General features: G+C 37.0%; 1 protein-coding gene across 1 annotated transcript in view; it reads left to right on the top strand.

Annotated features, from left to right (window-relative positions):
- rock1 (Rho-associated, coiled-coil containing protein kinase 1) overlaps window positions 1-20,248 on the top strand; it is a 69,704-nt gene that overhangs the window by 44,515 nt on the left and 4,941 nt on the right. Inside the window, exons 13-28 of the mRNA XM_041247746.1 lie at window positions 34-82; window positions 811-946; window positions 2,825-2,916; window positions 3,845-4,091; window positions 6,630-6,736; window positions 6,929-7,073; window positions 8,832-8,992; window positions 9,534-9,718; window positions 11,957-12,026; window positions 13,234-13,337; window positions 13,601-13,766; window positions 14,748-14,838; window positions 15,133-15,221; window positions 15,692-15,880; window positions 18,200-18,365; window positions 19,594-19,664. Of these exons, the coding sequence (XP_041103680.1) occupies window positions 34-82; window positions 811-946; window positions 2,825-2,916; window positions 3,845-4,091; window positions 6,630-6,736; window positions 6,929-7,073; window positions 8,832-8,992; window positions 9,534-9,718; window positions 11,957-12,026; window positions 13,234-13,337; window positions 13,601-13,766; window positions 14,748-14,838; window positions 15,133-15,221; window positions 15,692-15,880; window positions 18,200-18,365; window positions 19,594-19,664 (2,068 nt within the window). The remainder of the gene's footprint in view (window positions 1-33; window positions 83-810; window positions 947-2,824; window positions 2,917-3,844; window positions 4,092-6,629; window positions 6,737-6,928; window positions 7,074-8,831; window positions 8,993-9,533; window positions 9,719-11,956; window positions 12,027-13,233; window positions 13,338-13,600; window positions 13,767-14,747; window positions 14,839-15,132; window positions 15,222-15,691; window positions 15,881-18,199; window positions 18,366-19,593; window positions 19,665-20,248) is intronic.

The following is a 20,248-nucleotide window of genomic DNA, read 5'->3' on the forward strand; positions in this document are numbered from 1 at the left end:
GAATGTTTTAATGCTGTCCATTTTGACCTCCAGGGCTTCCAACACAAAACTGGACAAGATTATGAAGGAGCTGGATGATGAGGTAAGGAAGAGGATAAAGAGAAACTGGAAATGCCTAGTTTGCCATGTCCTTTTTTTTGCTCAGTCAAGCAGGAAAATACAGCCTGCTTTGAACATCCCAGTACCTGGGCAATAACCATAAATGTGTATGAGCTGGGATCGTTTAATTGGTTAATTATGCATGATTAGTGATTATTAGTAGCCCACTTTTTTTGACCAGGGCATCACAAATGCATGCATTGTAATAGTTTAGTCTTGAAAGGTAGAAGCTGGGCTATGTATGAAATCTGAAAAATATCCAGACAGCAGTGGAGAGACAACTATGTAGAACTAGGCTAAAACCTCTTGTGGATCCCCTTTATAAATACAATGTATGTATGCTCATTTGCTTCATTTGATGACATTCTGCTGGCACTTGCAATAAGGTGGAATACAAATAGCTACTGACTACAATATAGAATAGATGGGCTCCAGGAATTAAAAGGTTATTATTGCATCAAAGGCTCCTGGTGACACCTAAACCACAAGTGCAGAACTCACCATATAATACATATGCTTATTTAGTATTAGATGTATTTCAGTTCTTTTATTCTGTTTTTGTAAAAAATAGAGATCAAACTTCACTACAGGTCAGGTTTGATGTGCTTACCGTACTCCTTAAGGATGCGTTTTGTTTTTTTGTTTTTTTAATAAATGAAGAATAAGTGATGGTTTAAATTGACACGAGTGTATCCCTAATCTCTTTACAAGGCAAACCAGAGAAAGGCTGTGGAGTCCACTGTATCACAGCTTGAAAAGGAAAAAATTCTGGCACAGCACAGAGCCAATGAATACCAAAGAAAGGCTGACCAGGAAGCTGAAAAAAGGCGGAATCTAGAAAATGAGGGTGAGGTTTATTACTTTTATTTAGTTAGTTATTTGTGTGTGATTAGCTTTAATAATATATGTAGTATATTCTTGTAACAATGTCACTGGGTTCTGTTTTAACAGTGTACACATTATATACCAGAGGTGGCCAAACCGCAGCTCACGGTGAAATGCTGGTTGACGCACACTTTGTGGCTCGAATGAACTGGAGAAAGAATAATAAACAAAAACGAACAGAGAGAAAGTAAAAATGAACACAATTTTTATTATTTTTGTTCTCTGTATTCATTCGTGTTAATTATTCTTTCTTCTGTCCCCTTCTCTCTTCTGTTTCTTTGAGCCTGCATGTGCACTGCAAGGACATTTTGTCACTTTCGACACCGCTCGCTGGCGCATGCGTATTTCGATCCCCTCGAGTGAAAGCCGGACGTCCAGTTGAAAGTAAATTTCCTAAGTGCTTGTTTGTTTCGTGCAGACAATGGCATTGATCAAACCGCCCACAAGTAATAAATGAAGGTATTGTGGTCTGTACAAGGCGAGCAGCCTCAAACGTCATTATGAAACACATCACAATAAATTTTTATCATTTATCCTGGAAACAAGCTGGCCTTTTTAAAAGCACACCTCAACAGATGCTCCTTTCTGCGTTCAGTAAAGGCTGTGATTTCACGACCGAAGCAAGTTTTGTCCGGAATGGAATATGGTTCATGCCAATCGCCCTTATTCAGATTAATTAATCTTTTTAGAAAATTGGAGTGTTGGCGCTAGACTAAAGAATGCATGTTTAAATATTACATTGCAGGTCTAAAATGAATGTTATATTAACATATCTTAGGTCTTGTCATGAGCAGGTACTGTAATCCCTTTTAAAATAAATACAGTGCATTTGTCTTTTTTTTTTTTTAAAACCCAGCATTCAGATCTTCAAGGGAAGAGCTTGTCAAAAAGGATTCATACAAAAATGTGGCTCTATGTGGTGTTTTTGCTGAAATCAGGGCAGTTATCCTATTTTCCTTCATAATAACTGAATGTATTTTATTTAATATGTGTAATACATACAGTATAAACAGGAATAATGTAAAAGCACCATAGTGTTACATTTAAAGTGTAATTTACAGTACAATAAAAATTACACAGTGTTCTGCAATGTTCTTCCTTGTTCTTATATTTTGCTGCCATCAACAGTGTGCAAGATTCTGTTACATGTTCGAGAGAATTAAAAAAAAAAACAAACAAAAAAAAAAAACAATGCTAGTGTTTAAAATGCCTTGCTCGCTAACATTTCATGTTTTACAGTATGTGTCTTGCGGATCTTGACCATATGGAAATGTTGGTATGCATCTCGTAGGGTCAGGAAGTTTGGCCACCCCTGTTAAATACCAATACTAACATTTCTAAACCTGATTTTCTCAAAACATATTTCACTGTATTTTTATTGTATGTAGTAATGTTATTAGAAATCACCCCAACTGGCTTTTTACAGTTAAAGACCAACAGGGTTTAGATCTACCACTGTTAAGATCAATAATTATTTCTTTGCTGTTTACTGTAAAGCATTCAGTGTATCCAGAAGGTCATTTATGTTTTCGGAGGAGCACCGTGACAGTAGTGTATTACCATTCTGTGTACCTGTCCTAAGAATGTTTAATATATAGCCTATGTATGCAATTTAACAAAGCAGAGCACTAACGGTTCATTATTAAACAGACAACCATGACTTCACTGACATTTTCCTTGGCTATAGAATTGTGTTCTTAACTACCTGACCAGAATAAATGTTTTAAAATGAATGGATGTCTTAATATTTGTCTTTGATACTTTACTTACTCAGAAGGTCACTGCTTTAAAAAATATCCATACAAAAAAACCCCAAAACATTATGCTGTTTTGTCTACAGTGTCTACTTTAAAAGAGCAGCTGGAAGACATGAGGAAAATTAGCCAAAACTCTCAGATTTCAAACGACAAGATAATACAGCTACAAAAGCAAGTAAGTTGTCTGCAGAGTTCTTGTAAAGGAGACTGCTTTTTGTCAGTTATTGTGACATTTCAGATGCTTATAGTAGATACACATTTAGATTATTTATTTGCTTTGCACTGGGGTTATAATGATACACTAATGTCATGATACAATACGTATTGCTATGCAGCTCACAATCCATTATGTATCACGGTTCATTTGGTGGTCCTGATGGGCTACGTGTAGTTGCATAAGGTCATTTAATGATGGGTGATTTTGTTAAGACACGAGTTAAATGAGACGGAGAGTATGTGTTCATACCAACTATAAAACACTTCTTTATTCAGGAACCACTTAGTGCACTGCTATATTGTGTTTTTGGTATTGTATCACAATACACGCCTCTATTACGATATAATATATCATATAAAGAAAGTATCACAGATTCACAGATACTGTGCACAGCAGATAACCAGAGGTTCAAATGAAGGCCTTCGGTACCAAGAAGCTCACTCAAACAACATGATAGGGAATGTAAATAGAAGCCTGTTACAAGTGTCATAAATGGTGCCTAGGTAATCTATATAATGTCTACATTTTGGGAAACCAGATGGCCAGAAAGAGGACAAGTTTGAGTCAGACACATAGGGAATGCTTTTGTTTTGTTGTATATTTGGTATGCATGCATTCCGCTTGTTAGGGCCCAACAGCGACATTTATATTCTATAAGAGCGGTTTAAGTTTGAAATAATTTTAAATTAGCAAACGACCCTGATGTAGTGGAACCTAATGCTTATTATCAATTAAGTCTGCCTGTACTGTTTTGCTATAGTACCACTGAGTAGTACAGTTGTTTAGATGCCACAGCATTACCAAACCAGCTCTTTGAACTACTGATTGAACCATGTGGTTGCAGGGCTGACTGAGGCAGAGTAATAATGCTTTTGTCTGCTAACAGTTGGAGGAAGCCAATGATTTGCTGAGGGTCGAATCGGACACGGCTGTGAGGCTCCGAAAGAGCCAGACAGAGATGTCAAAGTCAATGAGCCAGTTGGAGACAGTCAACAGGGACCTGCAGGAGAGGAGCCGCTCACTGGAGAACTCCAAACTGCAGCTGGAGAAGGAACTGTTCCAGTTACAGGCAGCTCTGGAATCGGAGCAGAGAAATTGGAGCCACGGGTCCGAAGAGATCCGAGAACAACAGGGTAATTGTGAATTCATTCCATCGATCAGTGATGCAGCAGGTGCCTTCATGAAGGGTTGGATTTAAGATTAATTCGTTATTTCTAGGAGATTATTAGAGCCATGTTTTTGTTACATTAGTTTTATAATATATACAGGGTTAAGAAGGTTTATTTGGTAATCGTTATAAGGCACAAAATTAATAGTTATTGGTATTACTGTGAAAGTAAAGAATTATATGTGTGTGTGTGTGTGTGTGTGTGTGTGTATATATATGTATATATATATATATATATATATATATATATATATATATGACAACTGGTCAAAATAACAAAAAAGATGCAGTGTTGTCAGACCTTGAATAATGCAAAGAAAATAAGTTAATATTCATTTTTAAACAACACAATATTAATGTTATAACTTAGGAAGAGTTCAGAAATCAATATTTGGTGGAATAACCCTGATCTTCAATTACAGCTTTCATGCGTCTTGGCATGCTCTCCACCAGTCTTTCACATTGATGTCGGGTGACTTTATGCCACTCCTGGTGCAAAAATTCAAGCAGCTTGGCTTTGTTTGATGGCTTGTGACCATCCATCTTCCTCTTGATCACATTCCAGAGGTTTTCAATGAGGTTCAGGTCTGGAGATTGGGCTGGCCATGACAGGGTCTTGATCTGGTGGTCCTCCATCCACACCTTGATTGACCTGGCTGTGTGGCATGGAGCATTGTCCTGTTGGAAAAACCAATCCTCAGAGTTGGGGAACATTATCAGAGCAGAAGGAAGCAAGTTTTCTTCCAGGACAACCTTGTACTTGGTTTGATTCATGCCAAAGCTGCCCGATTCCAGCCTTGCTGAAGCACCCCCAGGTCATCAACGATCCTCCACCACATTTTACAGTGGGTGCGAGACACTGTGGCTTGTAGGCCTCTCCAGGTCTCCGTCTAACCATTAGACGACCAGGTGTTGGGCAAAGCTGAAAATTTGACTCATCTGGGGGTGTTTCAGCAAGGCTGGAATCGGGCAGATTTGTCTTTGTGAAGGGCGCATGAATCAAGCCAAGTACAAGGTTGTCCTGGAAGAAAACTTGCTTCCGTCTGCTCTGACAATGTTCCCCAACTCTGAGGATTGGTTTTTCCAACAGGACAATGCTCCATGCCACACAGCCAGGTCAATCAAGGTGTGGATGGAGGACCACCAGATCAAAACCCTGTCATAGCCAGCCCAATCTCCAGACCTGAACCCCATTGAAAACCTCTGAAATGTGATCAAGAGGATGATGGATGGTCACTAGCCATCAAACAAAGCCGAGCTGCTTGAATTTTTGCGCCAGGAGTGGCTTAAAGTCACCCAAAATCAATGTGAAAGACTGGTGGAAAGCATACCAAGACGCATGAAAGCTGTGCTTGAAAATCAGGGTTATTCCACCAAATATTGATTTCTGAACTCTTCCTACGTTATAACATTAGTATTGTGTTGTTTAAAAATGAATCTGAACTTATTTGCATTATTCAAGGTCTGACAACACTGCATCTTTTTTGTTATTTTGACCAGTTGTTATTTTCTGCAAATAAATGCTCTAAATGACAATATTTTTATTTGGAATTTGGGAGAAATGTTGTCAGTAGTTTATAGAATAAAACAAAAATGTTCATTTTACCCAAACACATACCTATAAATAGAAAAACCAGAGAAACTGATAATTTTGCAGTGGTCTCTTAATTTTTTCCAGAGCTGTATGTATATAATGGATGTTACAGGAAACCTGTTTAATAAGTTTGTAGATGTAAATATTACCACATTTAGGGTGCAGTGTTCATTTTGAGGGAATAATTCATTAGAAGTGGGTGCTGTACATAATGAAATATGATCAACAGTAATTACTATGTAATGCGAAAATAATTACTTGGTAATTAGTATAACAACCCTGTAGTTGCTCCGTAGTTTCCAAAATAATCAGTTGGCCTTTTGCCATTTTATAGAAGTAAACTGTATACTTAGTAAAATTAGGCCACATTTACTAGCTGTCAAAATTCCTCTAAAACAGCTAATTAAGATCCTGGATTTCACTCCACACTCATCCAGTGATTCTATCAATGGCTGTGTGAGCAAGATGGCAGTGGAAGTATTATACATCTCAGTTAAGCTCCCATTGTTAACAATCCACACATTAACATAGTTCTGTTGTGTGCATGCAGCTATACAATACACCATTTTACAGTTAATAGCCATAACTGCATATATTGTTGAAAAATGGACCACACATAAACAAATTAGTATCAATATGCACATTTTCAGATTGACAAGTAAACTACAAGATTCTCTTTAGGGTTAGCTTGATCCATCATTGATTTATTATAATGAGGCTCATAATTCAGGAATCCATGCATGCACATAACTGAATGTAGCCTCAATAATGTAAATCCATTTTTTATAGGGAAGACGGAAGTAGTAACCTGTCCATTGTCATGTCAGGCTTCCGTGTTGGTGCAAAAATGCCAGAGGGTGTAGACAACAGTTGAAAATAATAAGTGGTTTACTTTTACTTCATTTCCAGCACGGATAAGTGTTTTACAAGAAGACATCAAGAACTTAAAGCTCATCCTTTCAAAAGTGGAAACAGAGAAGAAACAGACACAAGAGAGAAGCAATCATTTGGAAAAGGTAAGGGAGATGGATATATACTTCTCATGTGAAGTTTATATAATATTACTTTTCAATATTAAATGTCGGCACTGTTTAAGACCAAATATTGAAAATTACACAACAAGCCTGACCAATTACCATTCACCAACTAGTTCAAACTCCACATTTGTAGCTTTTAATGTTGAATTCAATCTGTGCGTTCCATTACAGGAAAAGAACAACCTTGAAATAGACCTGAACTACAAACTGACAACATTGCAGCAGCGGCTAGAACAGGAGATGATGGAGCACAGGTTGACCAAGGCACAGCTGACCGACAAATCAATGGAAGAGGCAAAGTCGGTTGCAATGCACGGTAGGTGTTTGTTTTTGTGCAGTGTGTGACCCAGGGAGCCTTGATAATTGTCTCTTGTAGTTTTAAAGGCAGCTGCGCAAGGTTTTATCCTTTCTTTAAAAGGGTATGTCTTTATACAAAAAACAGAAAACGCAAGGGAGAGGCTAGCATATGTTTACACTTCACTCTTGTCCCTGTGTGGTCCAAGACTTCCTTGGAGTGTGAAGAGGAGTTCTTGCATTCTGACTAAGTGCAGATTTGTTTAAGATATACACAATACAGTATCCAAGCAACAAAACTTCACAGTACGGTTCTGTCTAGAATCCTATGAAGTGTTCAAAATATATTGAAACAATTTCGTTTCACTTTAAATGTGTTTTTTGAGCATCCATTTAAGTTCTGTTTTTGGTGTTTTAGTTTCTCGAATAGTTTTCCAGCCCCTGTAGTCTTTAAGATCAGGTCTGTTTAAAAGCCCATAGTTCTCTGCGAATATCTCTTTGCTGAAAACAACATTCATCATGATTTATTGAATCAATTTGGACCCTGGCCAGGTTAACCTCTTGAGATGAAACATCTGTGAATAAGCACTCTTATGACAGTACATTTTAAAATATATCAGACCAAAGCCCTTATAACAGGCAGCACTAAGACACAACATAATTATTCCAAGTCAAAAGACTAATGCGGTTGCTATTGGCAACTTCGTAATGACTGTCCACAAAAAGAGCTTTTCTTTAGCTGCTGCGTCTTAATAACTAAAAGCCTGAAAAGCCTAACACATGTTTTGGGTTAAAAAGCCTAACCGATGCAGATTAATACACAAATTAAAATATCCTGCTAAGACTAAAACCATAGGTGACCTACAAGAACCATTAATGGAAATAACCGTCTCACAATACCCAGTGAGCATTTTAGTATCAATTTCAATCACAGACTATCATTTTTAGATTTTTGTTTACCAAGCCCTTGGTTTTTTTTTACCTAGAGATGCAACAATTAATCGATTTATTGATCATCTGTCATTAAATTTTACAAGCTTGGATTACATAGGATTACAGTCGATGCATTAAAATCAGAGCTCAGTTTGAAGTCTCCCATCGCCAATTTGCATTAAAACATTGATAAGGTAGTTATGTGCTTATATTCATGCTAGTATAATAGGTGGCGAGCGTCGGCCCATTTCTAGAATACAAACTTTCAGCCTCTTGAGTCATGTTGGACAAGTCTCATCTGTTAAAATATTTTATTTTCATGATTTATAAATGAAAGCTGAACAATCTATTTAAAAATAAAATGGATGAATCTGACACGGAAGGGCGGGCGGAAAAGCATCGTTTGGGAATTTATAGGATTTTGTGTAGATAGTAAATGCTTTTGACCTAAAACATTAACAGTAATGTTAATTAACAAGCATATTTCAGACTGCAGTTAAAAAAAACAAAAAAACAGTATTGATATGTTATTATTAATGTCTTAAAGGGACATATGGTGAGGATGTACGCATAATCTTTTCAATTGTTAACTGAACTCAAGTAACTCAAAAGGGTTCTCATTAGAATTTAAGTTGTGCATTGCTGTTTAACTATTATGCACAGCAGCATTTTTAGTAATTGGATCTTCTGATGAAAATAGGCATGTTTGTTCTTGATTTTGAGAAATAAAGTGTTGTTGATGCATCGATTTATTGTCGATTTCTAAATGTGCTAATCGATTAAGAAATGAGGTTGCCGATTGCACCACAACTAGTTGCTAAGTAACCTCTTTGTGTGTGCCGCTCAGCGATGGAGCAGAAAGTGTCGGAGGAGAGTTCTGCGCGGCTGAAAGCTCAGAATCGGGTGGTGGAGGTGGAGAAGCAGTGCTCTATGCTGGAGTTTGACTTGAAGGAGTCATTGCAGAAAATAGAGCAGGTCATGAAGCAGAAAGAAAGGCTGGAAGATGAGGTAAGGTTGTTTTTGTGGGTTTTTTTTTTAATTTGCTAAAATGTGACACCATTTGGCTTTTTTTTTTTTTTTTTTTTTTTGGAGGAAATTAATCTAATATGTTAACGTTTGATTGGCAGGTCAGGTAAAATGTTCAGTTCCAAACCCAGATTGTACTGGTCCTTCAAGAAGGCTTAGGTAGTCCTAGATCTAGTAGAGACCATTGGCATGTCCTTCTGTTTGTATTTTTATTGGTTGATAACTTTTATGTCAAGTAAATATCTAATGAGAATATTCTAAAAAAGAAAATAACATTTTGTGCTTATTTAAATACAACTGAGCAAAACTGAGCATAGATTTAGTATGAGAAACAAAGGCTTTTTAAAATCATAAGTAAATACACTGAATCTACTGTTTATTTTTTGAGTAATAGCAGAATATGCAAATATAGCATACCCTACACCAGCATTGCAGTTTTCTTTAGTATTCTCAGTAACAGTGGAATATTAGAATATATATAAAGACAGCATTGATGGCTCTGGTTTGTTGAATTGAATAACAGATCCGGCACCTGAACGTTCAGCTGGATCACGAGAAGAACAAGCGAGTGCAGGCACAGAGCGAGCTGAAGTCAAGGGAGGTGGAAGTGGACAAAGTCAAGGGTTCTGAGAAGCAGCTCAAACAGGAGATCAACACGCTGCTGGAGGCCAAGAGATCATTAGAATTCCAATTGACACAGCTCACCAAGTAAGTGTGTTTGTGCAGGCACCAGTCACATCAGCTCATACACCTAATCAGAGTGGAAGAGGCACTCTAGCTGACACTTAACCAGTAGCAAACAAAATAATAGCCAACACAAATAGAATAACGTAAAACAGTCAGATTCATGCACCCAGAGCAGTAAGTATGTTCTACTAAAATGTGTAATGAAATGTGTTTTTCTGATGCTACTCGGGTAAAGAAGTGAAATTGAAAACTAAGACAGTAAGAGCCCTATTTAGCAAATAGATGTGCAGCCGCTATCGCTAGGGCAAAAATGAAGGCGTTAGTGCACCACTGCGTTAGAGCATGAAAAACACAACTTAGAAGTCGGGTCTCGTGTGGGCTAATGCACATCAAATAATGAATCATACGCCCAGCCAGTCAAAGCACAATGGTGGGAGTAAGGTTACAACCAAAAAGGATTCAACATTCCCTTTAAGAGCACCTGTGCATCTGCGATAACGAACGGATGGTATTTTGAAACCAAAAAAAGAAGTTAGGCAATTTTTTTTTAGCAGCCTGCAGGGGGAGTGTGAATAAGAAATTGATCTATAAGCAAAATTAAGTTACATTAAAAAGATTTGAATCAGTAGTTTTCTTTAACCTGTTAAACCCCCAGCCCCCCATAGGCAATTTCCACCTGGAGGGCTGTGGCCTTAAATAAATCACATTATCTTTCAAAGCATAGACAGCACAGACATGGTTCAGGGCTTGAATTCAAGGTAACCCCCTCGGCATCAAGACTAAAACCTCAGATTTGATAAAAGTCTTACTCAGTACCACACTGGAGGGAGATATTCAGAAAAAATACATAAAACAACGAACACTTTTCATTTGTTTATATTCTATAGTCATTTTTTTCAATTTGTAGCACATGAAGAGAGCCAAATTTTTTTTCCAGTGCTTCCCCAACATGTCTACTACACTGGGTAAATGTTCAGGAGATACCCGTTGTCCCCTATCAACCAGCCTCTCACTGTCACCCCGTTGAAACGCAGCTGCCCCTGCAAATTAGCGAGGATAAACAAGTCATGAGCGGAGCAACAATAGCTGCATACACATTTGTGATGTAGTTGTTGGCATCACAGATCACACCCTACTTGCACGTTGTTAGAATAGGTCCCTTTTACAATTTACGTAGAGGTGCCTATTCTTTGTTGGTGTGCGTACCTTAGTGCTACAAGCAAACGGTGTGTTCTCTGCATGTCTCCTTCCAGGTCAGCCTGAAGCAGTGATTGTTTGTTTTTTGAGGCGAAATTGCTGCATGCATTGTCTGTCAGACAGGCTCAGAAAAGACAGATGACATTTAAATATTTGATGATGTCTCCTCCTGTCTTTGTCTGGCCACGTAGAAATTATTATTTATTATTATATATTATTATTATTATTATTATTATTATTATTTTTATTTTATTTTTTTTCTTCGCAGATGCCCTTATCCAGGGCGACTTATTGTTACAAAATCACAATACAAAGTATCACATTAATCCAGTGCACAATCCATATTTCTTTTATTTCTCTTTTATCTCTGTCTTTTCTTTGCCTGCTTCCCTGGTAGTTTCAGCAGTATTTATATTCGACCATGTCATTTGCTCTCAGTTTAGACCTGGTTTTCACATGTCAGCTGAAACGCAAACTCTAACACTGTGGATGGTTTGCTAAATCGCAACATTTGTATTTAAATGCTCCCCTGAAGTTCAGCCCATGTCCAACGTTAACGCTGACTTGCCGGGTGGGCACTAAAACACTGTTGCTAAATCACATGTATGGGCAAAATCTGCTTGCCCACGCGTGCCCCTGTTTCTGGTACGTGAACTGTTCGTAAAAGTGTTTTGCGATTGCCTTGGGGGTTTGCCAACACTGGTAATAGGGCCCTAGGTTTTTCAAAAGTCTGAATTTTAGAAACACTATCCATCAAAAAGCTTGAATGACGAGTGTGGTATAGAGTTATACAATCTGTGAATTGACATGTTATGGAAACCTACTTAAATAATTTGTAATAAAACTTGGTTGTAAAGTAACTTTAAAACGCATCATTGATTTAGTTTAGAAACTCGTTTTGTTTTTTAATGAATAACATCACCATAACTAGAAGTTAATCCTAGGGCAAGTGATTTTATAATTGTCTTAAACATCGAGTCATGAGATCTGAGGTGATTTGTCTGTCATGCATGATGTTAAACAAAGTCACATAACACTATGTTTTTTTTTATTTTTTTTTAGGCAGTATCGAGGAAACGAGGGGCAGATGCGTGAACTACAGGATCAGCTAGAAGCTGAACAGTATTTTTCAGTAAGTGCAGCAACCCCTTGTATTAATAATTTATTTGTAAACACTTCCATTGCAATAACAAATAAATACTGTTTTAATTATGTATAACCAGGTTAATTACTTCATGTTTTGAAATTGGCTTGATTTAATGTTACTTCAAATTAATTTTCTTAATATACATAATATAGGTTAAGTAATGTAGGTTAACTTAAGTAGCGGGGTTCCAAATAATAGAGCGTTATACGTCCTCACGTGTTGCTACAACTGTTTAAATAATGTGCCTGTAATTTTTCTTTTAACATCCTGGCAACTTTTTACACATAGAACTTTTAAAGTCTGTTTCAAAGTTTTTTTTTTTCAAAATGTCTGCTCTAGTGCACTGGGGTTTGATATCTGCCCTCTAAATAACTGTATGAAAAAAAAAAAACTAACAAGTGCTCTGGTATTTGTGGTCCGTAACACATCATGAATTATTATTGCTGTGTTACTGTTTGACGATGTTGTCAATAATCCTTACACTGTCAGTGCACTAGAGCGGACATTTTGAAAATATCTCTGAAACAGACCTGAATGTTATATGTGTAAAAAAATGATGGCACATTATTTAAACAGTTGTAGCAACACGTGGGGATGTGTAACGCTGTATTTTTTGGAACCCCACAACTTACTCTTTAAGGAACATATAGGCAGGTCATTCAGGTACCTTTTTGTAGTTGTGTTTCTTTTCTAAGTAAAATGTATGTATTTCAGGCCACAGTGCAGATTTATAAAGGGTAGAAAGTTTCAGTAAAATAATGCTTTTAAAACTGGATTATTGAATTAAACTGGATTATTGCCCTTGTATAAAAAGACTGTTGAGATGAGGCCGTAAACAGGGTTGAAATTAATCTGCGTTGAAGTATAGTCTGTTGACCAATTAAAGTAAAGATTTGCCAGGTAAAGTAATTCCTGAATTAACTGTTTTAATGTAATTATATTTAATGTATATATATATATATATATATATATATATATATATATATATATATATATATAGATAGATAGATAGATAGATAGATAAAATTGCAAGCTTGAAAATGGGGTGTGACTTACATTGTGTTTGACCTTTTGATTTTGTACTTTATTTGTAATCTTCAAACTAACTGACTTTTATTGTTGAGGTTTGTTGTATACATTTTCATAACTTGATAAACAAGTCAGAGATTCATTTGCTTTGATTTTTTTGCAGACACTATACAAGACTCAAGTCAAAGAGCTGAAGGAGGAAATTGAAGAGAAGAATAGGAAAAACCAGGAGATCCAGAAGAAGGTGAACGAGCTAAATAGTGAAAGGTAAGCTCAGAATATTAAATGTATAGCTCGATGGGAATCGGGCAGTTCCATTGCTTTTCAAAATCATTAATGGTCCCGCAGAATGTCTTTGACAAGGAGTAATTTAAGATTCTCATTGTACAGCAGTATTCCTGTGAACCTTAATTAAAAATGGCTTGTTCAGGAGACCTGTGGTCTATGTGGATTAGCTGAAAAGCTGGAATGGCTCAGTTATACTGTGTTAAGCAGCTTTGTTCTGTTGTGATGGCGGTGTTGTTTTGCAGAGACTCCCTCTCTGCGCAGCTGGATCTGACCATTACGAAAGCGGAGTCAGAGCAGCTGGCCCGGGCGCTGCAGGAGGAGCAGTACTTCGAGCTCAGCCAGGAGAGCAAGAAGGCAGCGGCGCGGCAGAAGCAGGAGATCAGCGAGAAAGACAATACCATAGCCCTGGTCAGTTTAGCTATAAATACCTACTTTTCATTGGGATGGCACAGTGCAGTTCCAAATGGTTGAGGAGAGATTAAAACCCCAAAGCCAGCCCTACCCCAAGTTGAGAATTATCTAGATAGCTTTGAAGGGTATATGGGACATAGGATAGTGCTTTTATATGCAAACCCACAATTATGATTATGAAAATGCTGCACCTATCTCTTTCATTTGTAGAAAGAACATTTTTGATGTGGATGCTCTTTCAGGAACTATTTTCAGCTTGACATTGACATTATCTTGCCACCTCTGTTTGGAATATGCCACACTATTTTACAAAAGGCTTAAAGATTAACTTGATGTGTTTTTAGACCCACTGTATCATTTTCTGTTTGTCACACCAACCTGGTAATGTTTTAAAACTCAAAAGTTGGAAGCACCCCTGTGGCGCTCTCTGAATCATGCCTAAACTACCAAGTACATCTGGTACACCAGAGTGTAACCATTAACCAGTCCATCTGGCATGCTCTGTCCCTAGTGGATTTACTCGAATAGAATATATGTATTGTCATTTTTTCAGGTTAATAGTTGCTTTGATGGACATCGTCCACGTGATTCTGAGAGCTCACTGCAGTTTTATGAAGTCATTAGAATGTGATCACTGAAACATACAATTATAAAAATGTACATTTAAACAAGAATAATACAAGTGTAATTAATAATATATAACATTGATATTTCTTAGCTGTGCTGCACTGAAGAAAAAATAGGGAAAGACAAGCACACTAATTAATAGATTTTTACGTTAATTCAATTAACCATATTAGAAATCCAGAAAATTAGAAAAAGTGTTGGGAGTGTTTTCTGTGCCGTCAGCAGCGTAGCAGTACAATCTTTTATCTAAGCGTCTAAGCTGTGATTTATTCCAACAGAGATTTTTTGCAGATGAGTTATTTCCCTTAAGGTCAGTGTACACAGACCTTTTGTTATTTTGTTTACCATCAGCTTGAAGAGTCAAATAAAACTTTGACCAAGGATGTTGAGAACCTTTCAAAGGAAAAAGCAGAGCTTGTTGAGAGGTTAAGGGAACAGGAAGGTAAGCGAAGATCATTCCTTTTTTAGAGCCATATACAGGTGTGTGACAATTGGTTAACAATACTGAACAATAATTGGGTCCCCCTGCTAATCAGCAATGGGATCCTAATAAGCAATCCTTATTGCTTTAAAAAAAGTTGTTGATGTTTTAACACATCTCGTATATTCTGGTCTATTCATTTGATGTCAATCGTAGTTGATCTAAACACCATTGGACTGTAGAATTGCCCTCTATATCATGACGAAACAATTACATTTTTCATAGGTTGTTTTTTTTTTTTTTTTTTTTTTGTAGGTTTCACATCCCGGAGTGAAGAGGAAATAAATGCCATTAAATCCCATTACGAGAAGACCCTGAACACAGAGCGTACCCTCAAAACACAGGTATGGTGGCGGTAAGGGGCATCCCCAAAAAAATAATGACGTGTGCAGCTTGGTTTCCAGAGTTCCCTCATTAAGTAGTAGTGGATTACAAATATAATGCTGCCACTTGTATATTTGTTCAATACACATCTTTATGACAATATCTAATTGTTTAAGTTTCGATACCAGTCTAAATCACCACTGGCGTATGTATATCAGTGCTTAAATGGTAAGGCACACATTTACAACTAACTTTGAATAGTTGTAAATGTATAAAAGATAAGATCAATGTGCTATACCCAGAAACAGTGAAAGAGGATGAGTCACTATGGGAAAACTGTGTCTGCACAAAAAAAAAAAAAAATCTGTATGCTGCTTTTATGGTTTGAAAGATGTGCGTCGAGAACGAGTGCAGGTGTGTTTCTGCATAACATTGGTTTTATTATCCCAGTGAGCAAACATTTGAATAAATAACTCCTTGCGCTGTGTAGGCGGTGAACAAACTGGCTGAGATCTTGAACCGCAAGGACATGAAACTGGACAGGAAGAAGGCCAGCACAGCGGACCTGCGGAAGAAGGAGAAGGAGAACAGGAAGTTGCAGTTGGACCTCAACCAGGAGAAGGAGAAGTTCAACCAAATGGCTGTCAAATACCAGAAGGAGCTGAATGAGATGCAAGCGGTAAGGATAGCTCCAAACCTGAAAACTCATATCGGGGGGCCATGCCTGAGGGTCCTATTCCTAAAATAGAAACCGCAACAAAAAAAAAATACATTTTTATGTGAATCACAAGCTCGCTATAGGCGCTTTTCCACTGTGCTATGAAAATAAGGCGTGACATATATTTATTATTATCAAAAACATATGCTATAATCCCACTTTCTGTAAAAACACCTGTTTTAATATTTTAGTTTTTTCCTATTAAATGAAATTTGTTTGCATGGCATGTCTCTTAAACTGGGATGTATAACTTAAAGGAAGGAGCTTTTAAATGAAGGAGCTCTTCCATTGTAGAGCTCCTATGCATTGACCTATCGGAGTCCTGTATACACTTCATAGCTGTACACAAGTCTTCCTTTGAAACTGACTTTCTACCATGCACTTCTGGGATTATGCACACCTTGCCACTACTACAAACAGGATTTTTTCTTTTTTTTATTTGTAATTTTTTTTATAACCCTGTAAATTAAATAATAGTAGATATGACTTAATATTTTGAACCCACTCTTCTAATTAACAAACTTCAAATTACATCTTGTGTTTTGCCTGTAAATGTCTCCTTAAATTGCTGGTATTGCCATGATTGGCACTCGCTTTATTGGAGCAGTTTACAAATGCAGAAGCTGCTGGGTAAAATACTGCAAAACAACACTTTTAGCCCTAGCTGAGGGAGCCATTGTGTTAGGTGCACTGGCAGCCATTTTCGCAAATGACTTGCCTGGAATTAAAAAAAAAAAAAACATGTTACAGTTAAGGCTACAGATCTGTGTTGTTTTTTTTTCTGTTTAAAAAAAATTCAGTTAACCGCACACCTCTAGTGTTGAGCCATTTTTTCTTGTTGTGAGTGCAGGGGAGAAGGGCATGGACTGATAGTGATGTGAATCAATCACATGACAGATTGAGACTATTGCCTGGTGATGTAGGGATGTTAGGGCAATAGGCTCCGATAAGGTTTTAACCAATCACAGGCCAGGATTTTCATTTTCAACCACTGATTCATATATATATATATATATGAGATAACCTCCTTGAATTTCAAAATAAATACAACAGCATTTAAGAACATAAGAAAGTGTACAAACGAGAGGCGGCCATTCGGCCCGTCTTGCTCGTTTGGTTGTTAGTAGCTTATTGATCCCAGAATCTCATCAAGCAGCTTCTTGAAGGATCCCAGGGTGTCAGCTTCAACAACATTACTGGGGATTCCAGACCCTCACGATTCTACGTGTAAAAAAGTGCCTCCTATTCTGTTCTGAATGCCACTTTGTCTAATCTCCATTTGTGACCCCAGGTGCTTGTTTTGTTTTTTCAGGTCGAGAAAGTCCCTTGGGTCGACATTGTCAATACCTTTTAGAATTTTGAATGCTTGAATTAGGTTGCTGCATAGTTGCTTCTTTGTTCAAGACTGAATAGATTCAATTCCTTTAGCCGTTCTGCATATGACATGCCTTTTAAACCCGGAATAATTCTGTTCGCTCTTCTTTGCATTCTTTCTAGAGCAGCAATATCCTTTTTGTAGCGAGGTGACCAGAACTGAACACAATATTCAAGATGAGGTCTTCCTAATGCCTTGTACAGTTTTAACATTACTTCCCTTGATTTAAATTCAACACTTTTCACAATGTATCCGAGCATATTGTTGGCCTATTTTATAGCTTCCCCACATTGTCTAGATGAAGGCATTTCTGAGTCAACAAAAACTCCAAGGTCTTTTTCACAGATTACTTCTCCAATTTCAGTATCTTCCATATGATATTTATAATGCACATTTTTATTTCCTGCATGCAGTACCTTACACTTTTCTCTATTAAATGTCATTTGCCATGTGTCTGCCCAGTTTTGAATCTTGTCTAGATCATTTTGAATGACATTTGCTGCTGCAAGTGTTTGCCACTCCTCCTATTTGGTATGATGTGCTAGACACATACATACACATTTGTGTAGGTCTTTCTTTCTCTTCTTTGGAGCAATAACCATATGGCAGCTTGCACCTGATCCATCTTGCCTTCAGATTATATCAAAATTTAGCAGGACAGGGTGGTGATCGCAGCATTTGTCGTTCAAAAATCAAAGCTGTTTCGTGTTTTGCAGTGAATTTTGCATTTTTTTCTCAGCAATTACACTCCAGTGTGAAAGGTACTGTTCAGTTCCATAGGTTAGATTTTTGTACCCAAGAAAACGCAGTGAATAAACGCTATAGTGTGAATAACCCTTAAGACTGACTCGTTATTGTAATGTGTTTTTATTTTCCTTACTATACCACTTTGTCTGATTCCACAGCAACTGGCAGAGGAAAGCACCTACCGCACAGAGCTTCAAATGCAGTTAGACAGTAAAGAAAGTGACATTGAACAGCTGCAGGAGAAAGTGAACGACCTGCAGCTGAGAATGGACACGTCCAGCGTAGCCAGTCTTCAGCCGGACGACATTGATGGGAACTTCGCAGGTAATAGAATGACTTTGTGATCTGATATGAAACCATTATTCTTTAGTTAATTCAGTCTGGTTATTTTCACAAGCTATTGTGTACATTTTGTTCAGGTTTGTTCAAATATGAAATATTTTCTCTGACAGTTTTTCACATCCCACATATTAACCAGACTTTATTAACCAAGTCAGCAGCAGTTTTGGGTAAAAAGGGTGGGGTTATCTCAGTGTGGTTTTCCGCTTCCTTTTGAGGCTGCTCAGGGGCTGGGTTCCTTTTTTTAACAATATAAGATTTAAGTTACTTCAAGTGAATGGAATTACTGAATAATGTTATTGAGATCTTCATAATGCAGTTTAAAAAAAAAATTATTGATAGATCCTGATTTGTTGAGTTTGTTCTATCAGTCTGTTAAATATCTTTCTTGTTTCTTATTCCTCATGTCTAGTTGGTTCTCCTTGCTCTCCTTATATTTGTGTCTACTATTCTTTTTCCTCTGTGAGTAACTTGAAGACCTGTGCTCCCCATGTACCTTTGCCTGTGTGTGTGTGTTGCTTTGTCAGTTGTATGGTTCCTTTTTCCAGTTGTTGAGAATGCATCCTACTGTTTGTGGTCTGTTCTGAGTGGCCGAAAAACGTTTTCTAAATTAAATTTGTTTTTATTATTTCTTATATACTTTCTGGCATGTTATTATATAGTTTTGGAAAAAATAACCAAAATGTATTTACTAAAATAACAAAAAGTAAGCAAAAATAGTGTAATAAAAAGCATGTTTTATAATCTTCCGCAAGAAATGTGCGTTAATATATTTATTAATCTTGGTAAGCACAAAAAGTGTTGCAATTCTTCCAGATTCTTACCTATATGGTTTCACCAACTTTTAAAAGCCCCAAAAGTATTTTACTGGTTCTTCAAACATATTTTAAAAAAAACCCCCAAAAAATGGCAAGGCATGTGAGGGGAGAAATCTCCATCTGTCCAGAAAAAATTACAATTGTCAGTGAAGTGAACTCTGAACTGAAACACCATAAGGGGAAATATTGCTTGTTTTGAAATACTTCCAATATTTTGCATGTTTTCTTAAAATATGTTTAAAAATGCTTCAAGCGTTATGTCATTTTTACATGTTTTGTGGTCATTTTTTAAAAGGTTCTTGCTTGTAAACAAAGCATGCTTTTAGCGAATGATTATTCAGGCTGTTGTACAATTCACCCACGCATCATACCAACTACATGCTGTTTTTCATCAGACTCGAGGCTGGAAGGATGGCTGTCAATACCTAACAGAACCAATATAAAAAGATATGGTTGGAAGAAACAAGTATGTATTTATTTTAAACAGAGCTGTGAATTTACTTTTTATACACCTAGATCTACAGAAGAAATTTGGTAATTTGAAATGCAAGTACAGAAAGAATGTTGTCACCTTGCACGGTTGAGAATTATGGAAAAATAGAGATAATCTGAAACGTTGTTTTGTATGATCCTTTAAAAAACATAAAGGCTCAATTTTAAAGATAAACACTGAAGAGACAAAAGAGCACATATTTTGATCAACATTATTTATATTAATAAGTGGTAGCACCCTCAAGTGCAGCTGTGCATTGCCAGAAAAACAATAGGAAATATTTATCCAAAGTAGCTGTTCACTAGGTGGCACCATATCTTACTTCTATTAATCTACTATGGTTGATTTAGCCTATGTAATATCCCTGACTATGCCAAGCAACTGGAACTGAAGCGCAGCCCCAGAATTTAGGTGAAAGCATACTAACAGAGATTTACCACACAAAAAAAAAAAAAAAAAACTATTTGAGCAATTGCAATAACAAACACAGGTAAGGGGCCGGTAAAAATCTAATTAACAAAATGTAATTTGAAGCTACTGGCTCTTTTAAAATGTTG

Source organism: Polyodon spathula, chromosome 4 (genome assembly GCF_017654505.1).
Source record: "Polyodon spathula isolate WHYD16114869_AA chromosome 4, ASM1765450v1, whole genome shotgun sequence".
Classification (NCBI taxonomy): Eukaryota; Metazoa; Chordata; class Actinopteri; order Acipenseriformes; family Polyodontidae; genus Polyodon; species Polyodon spathula.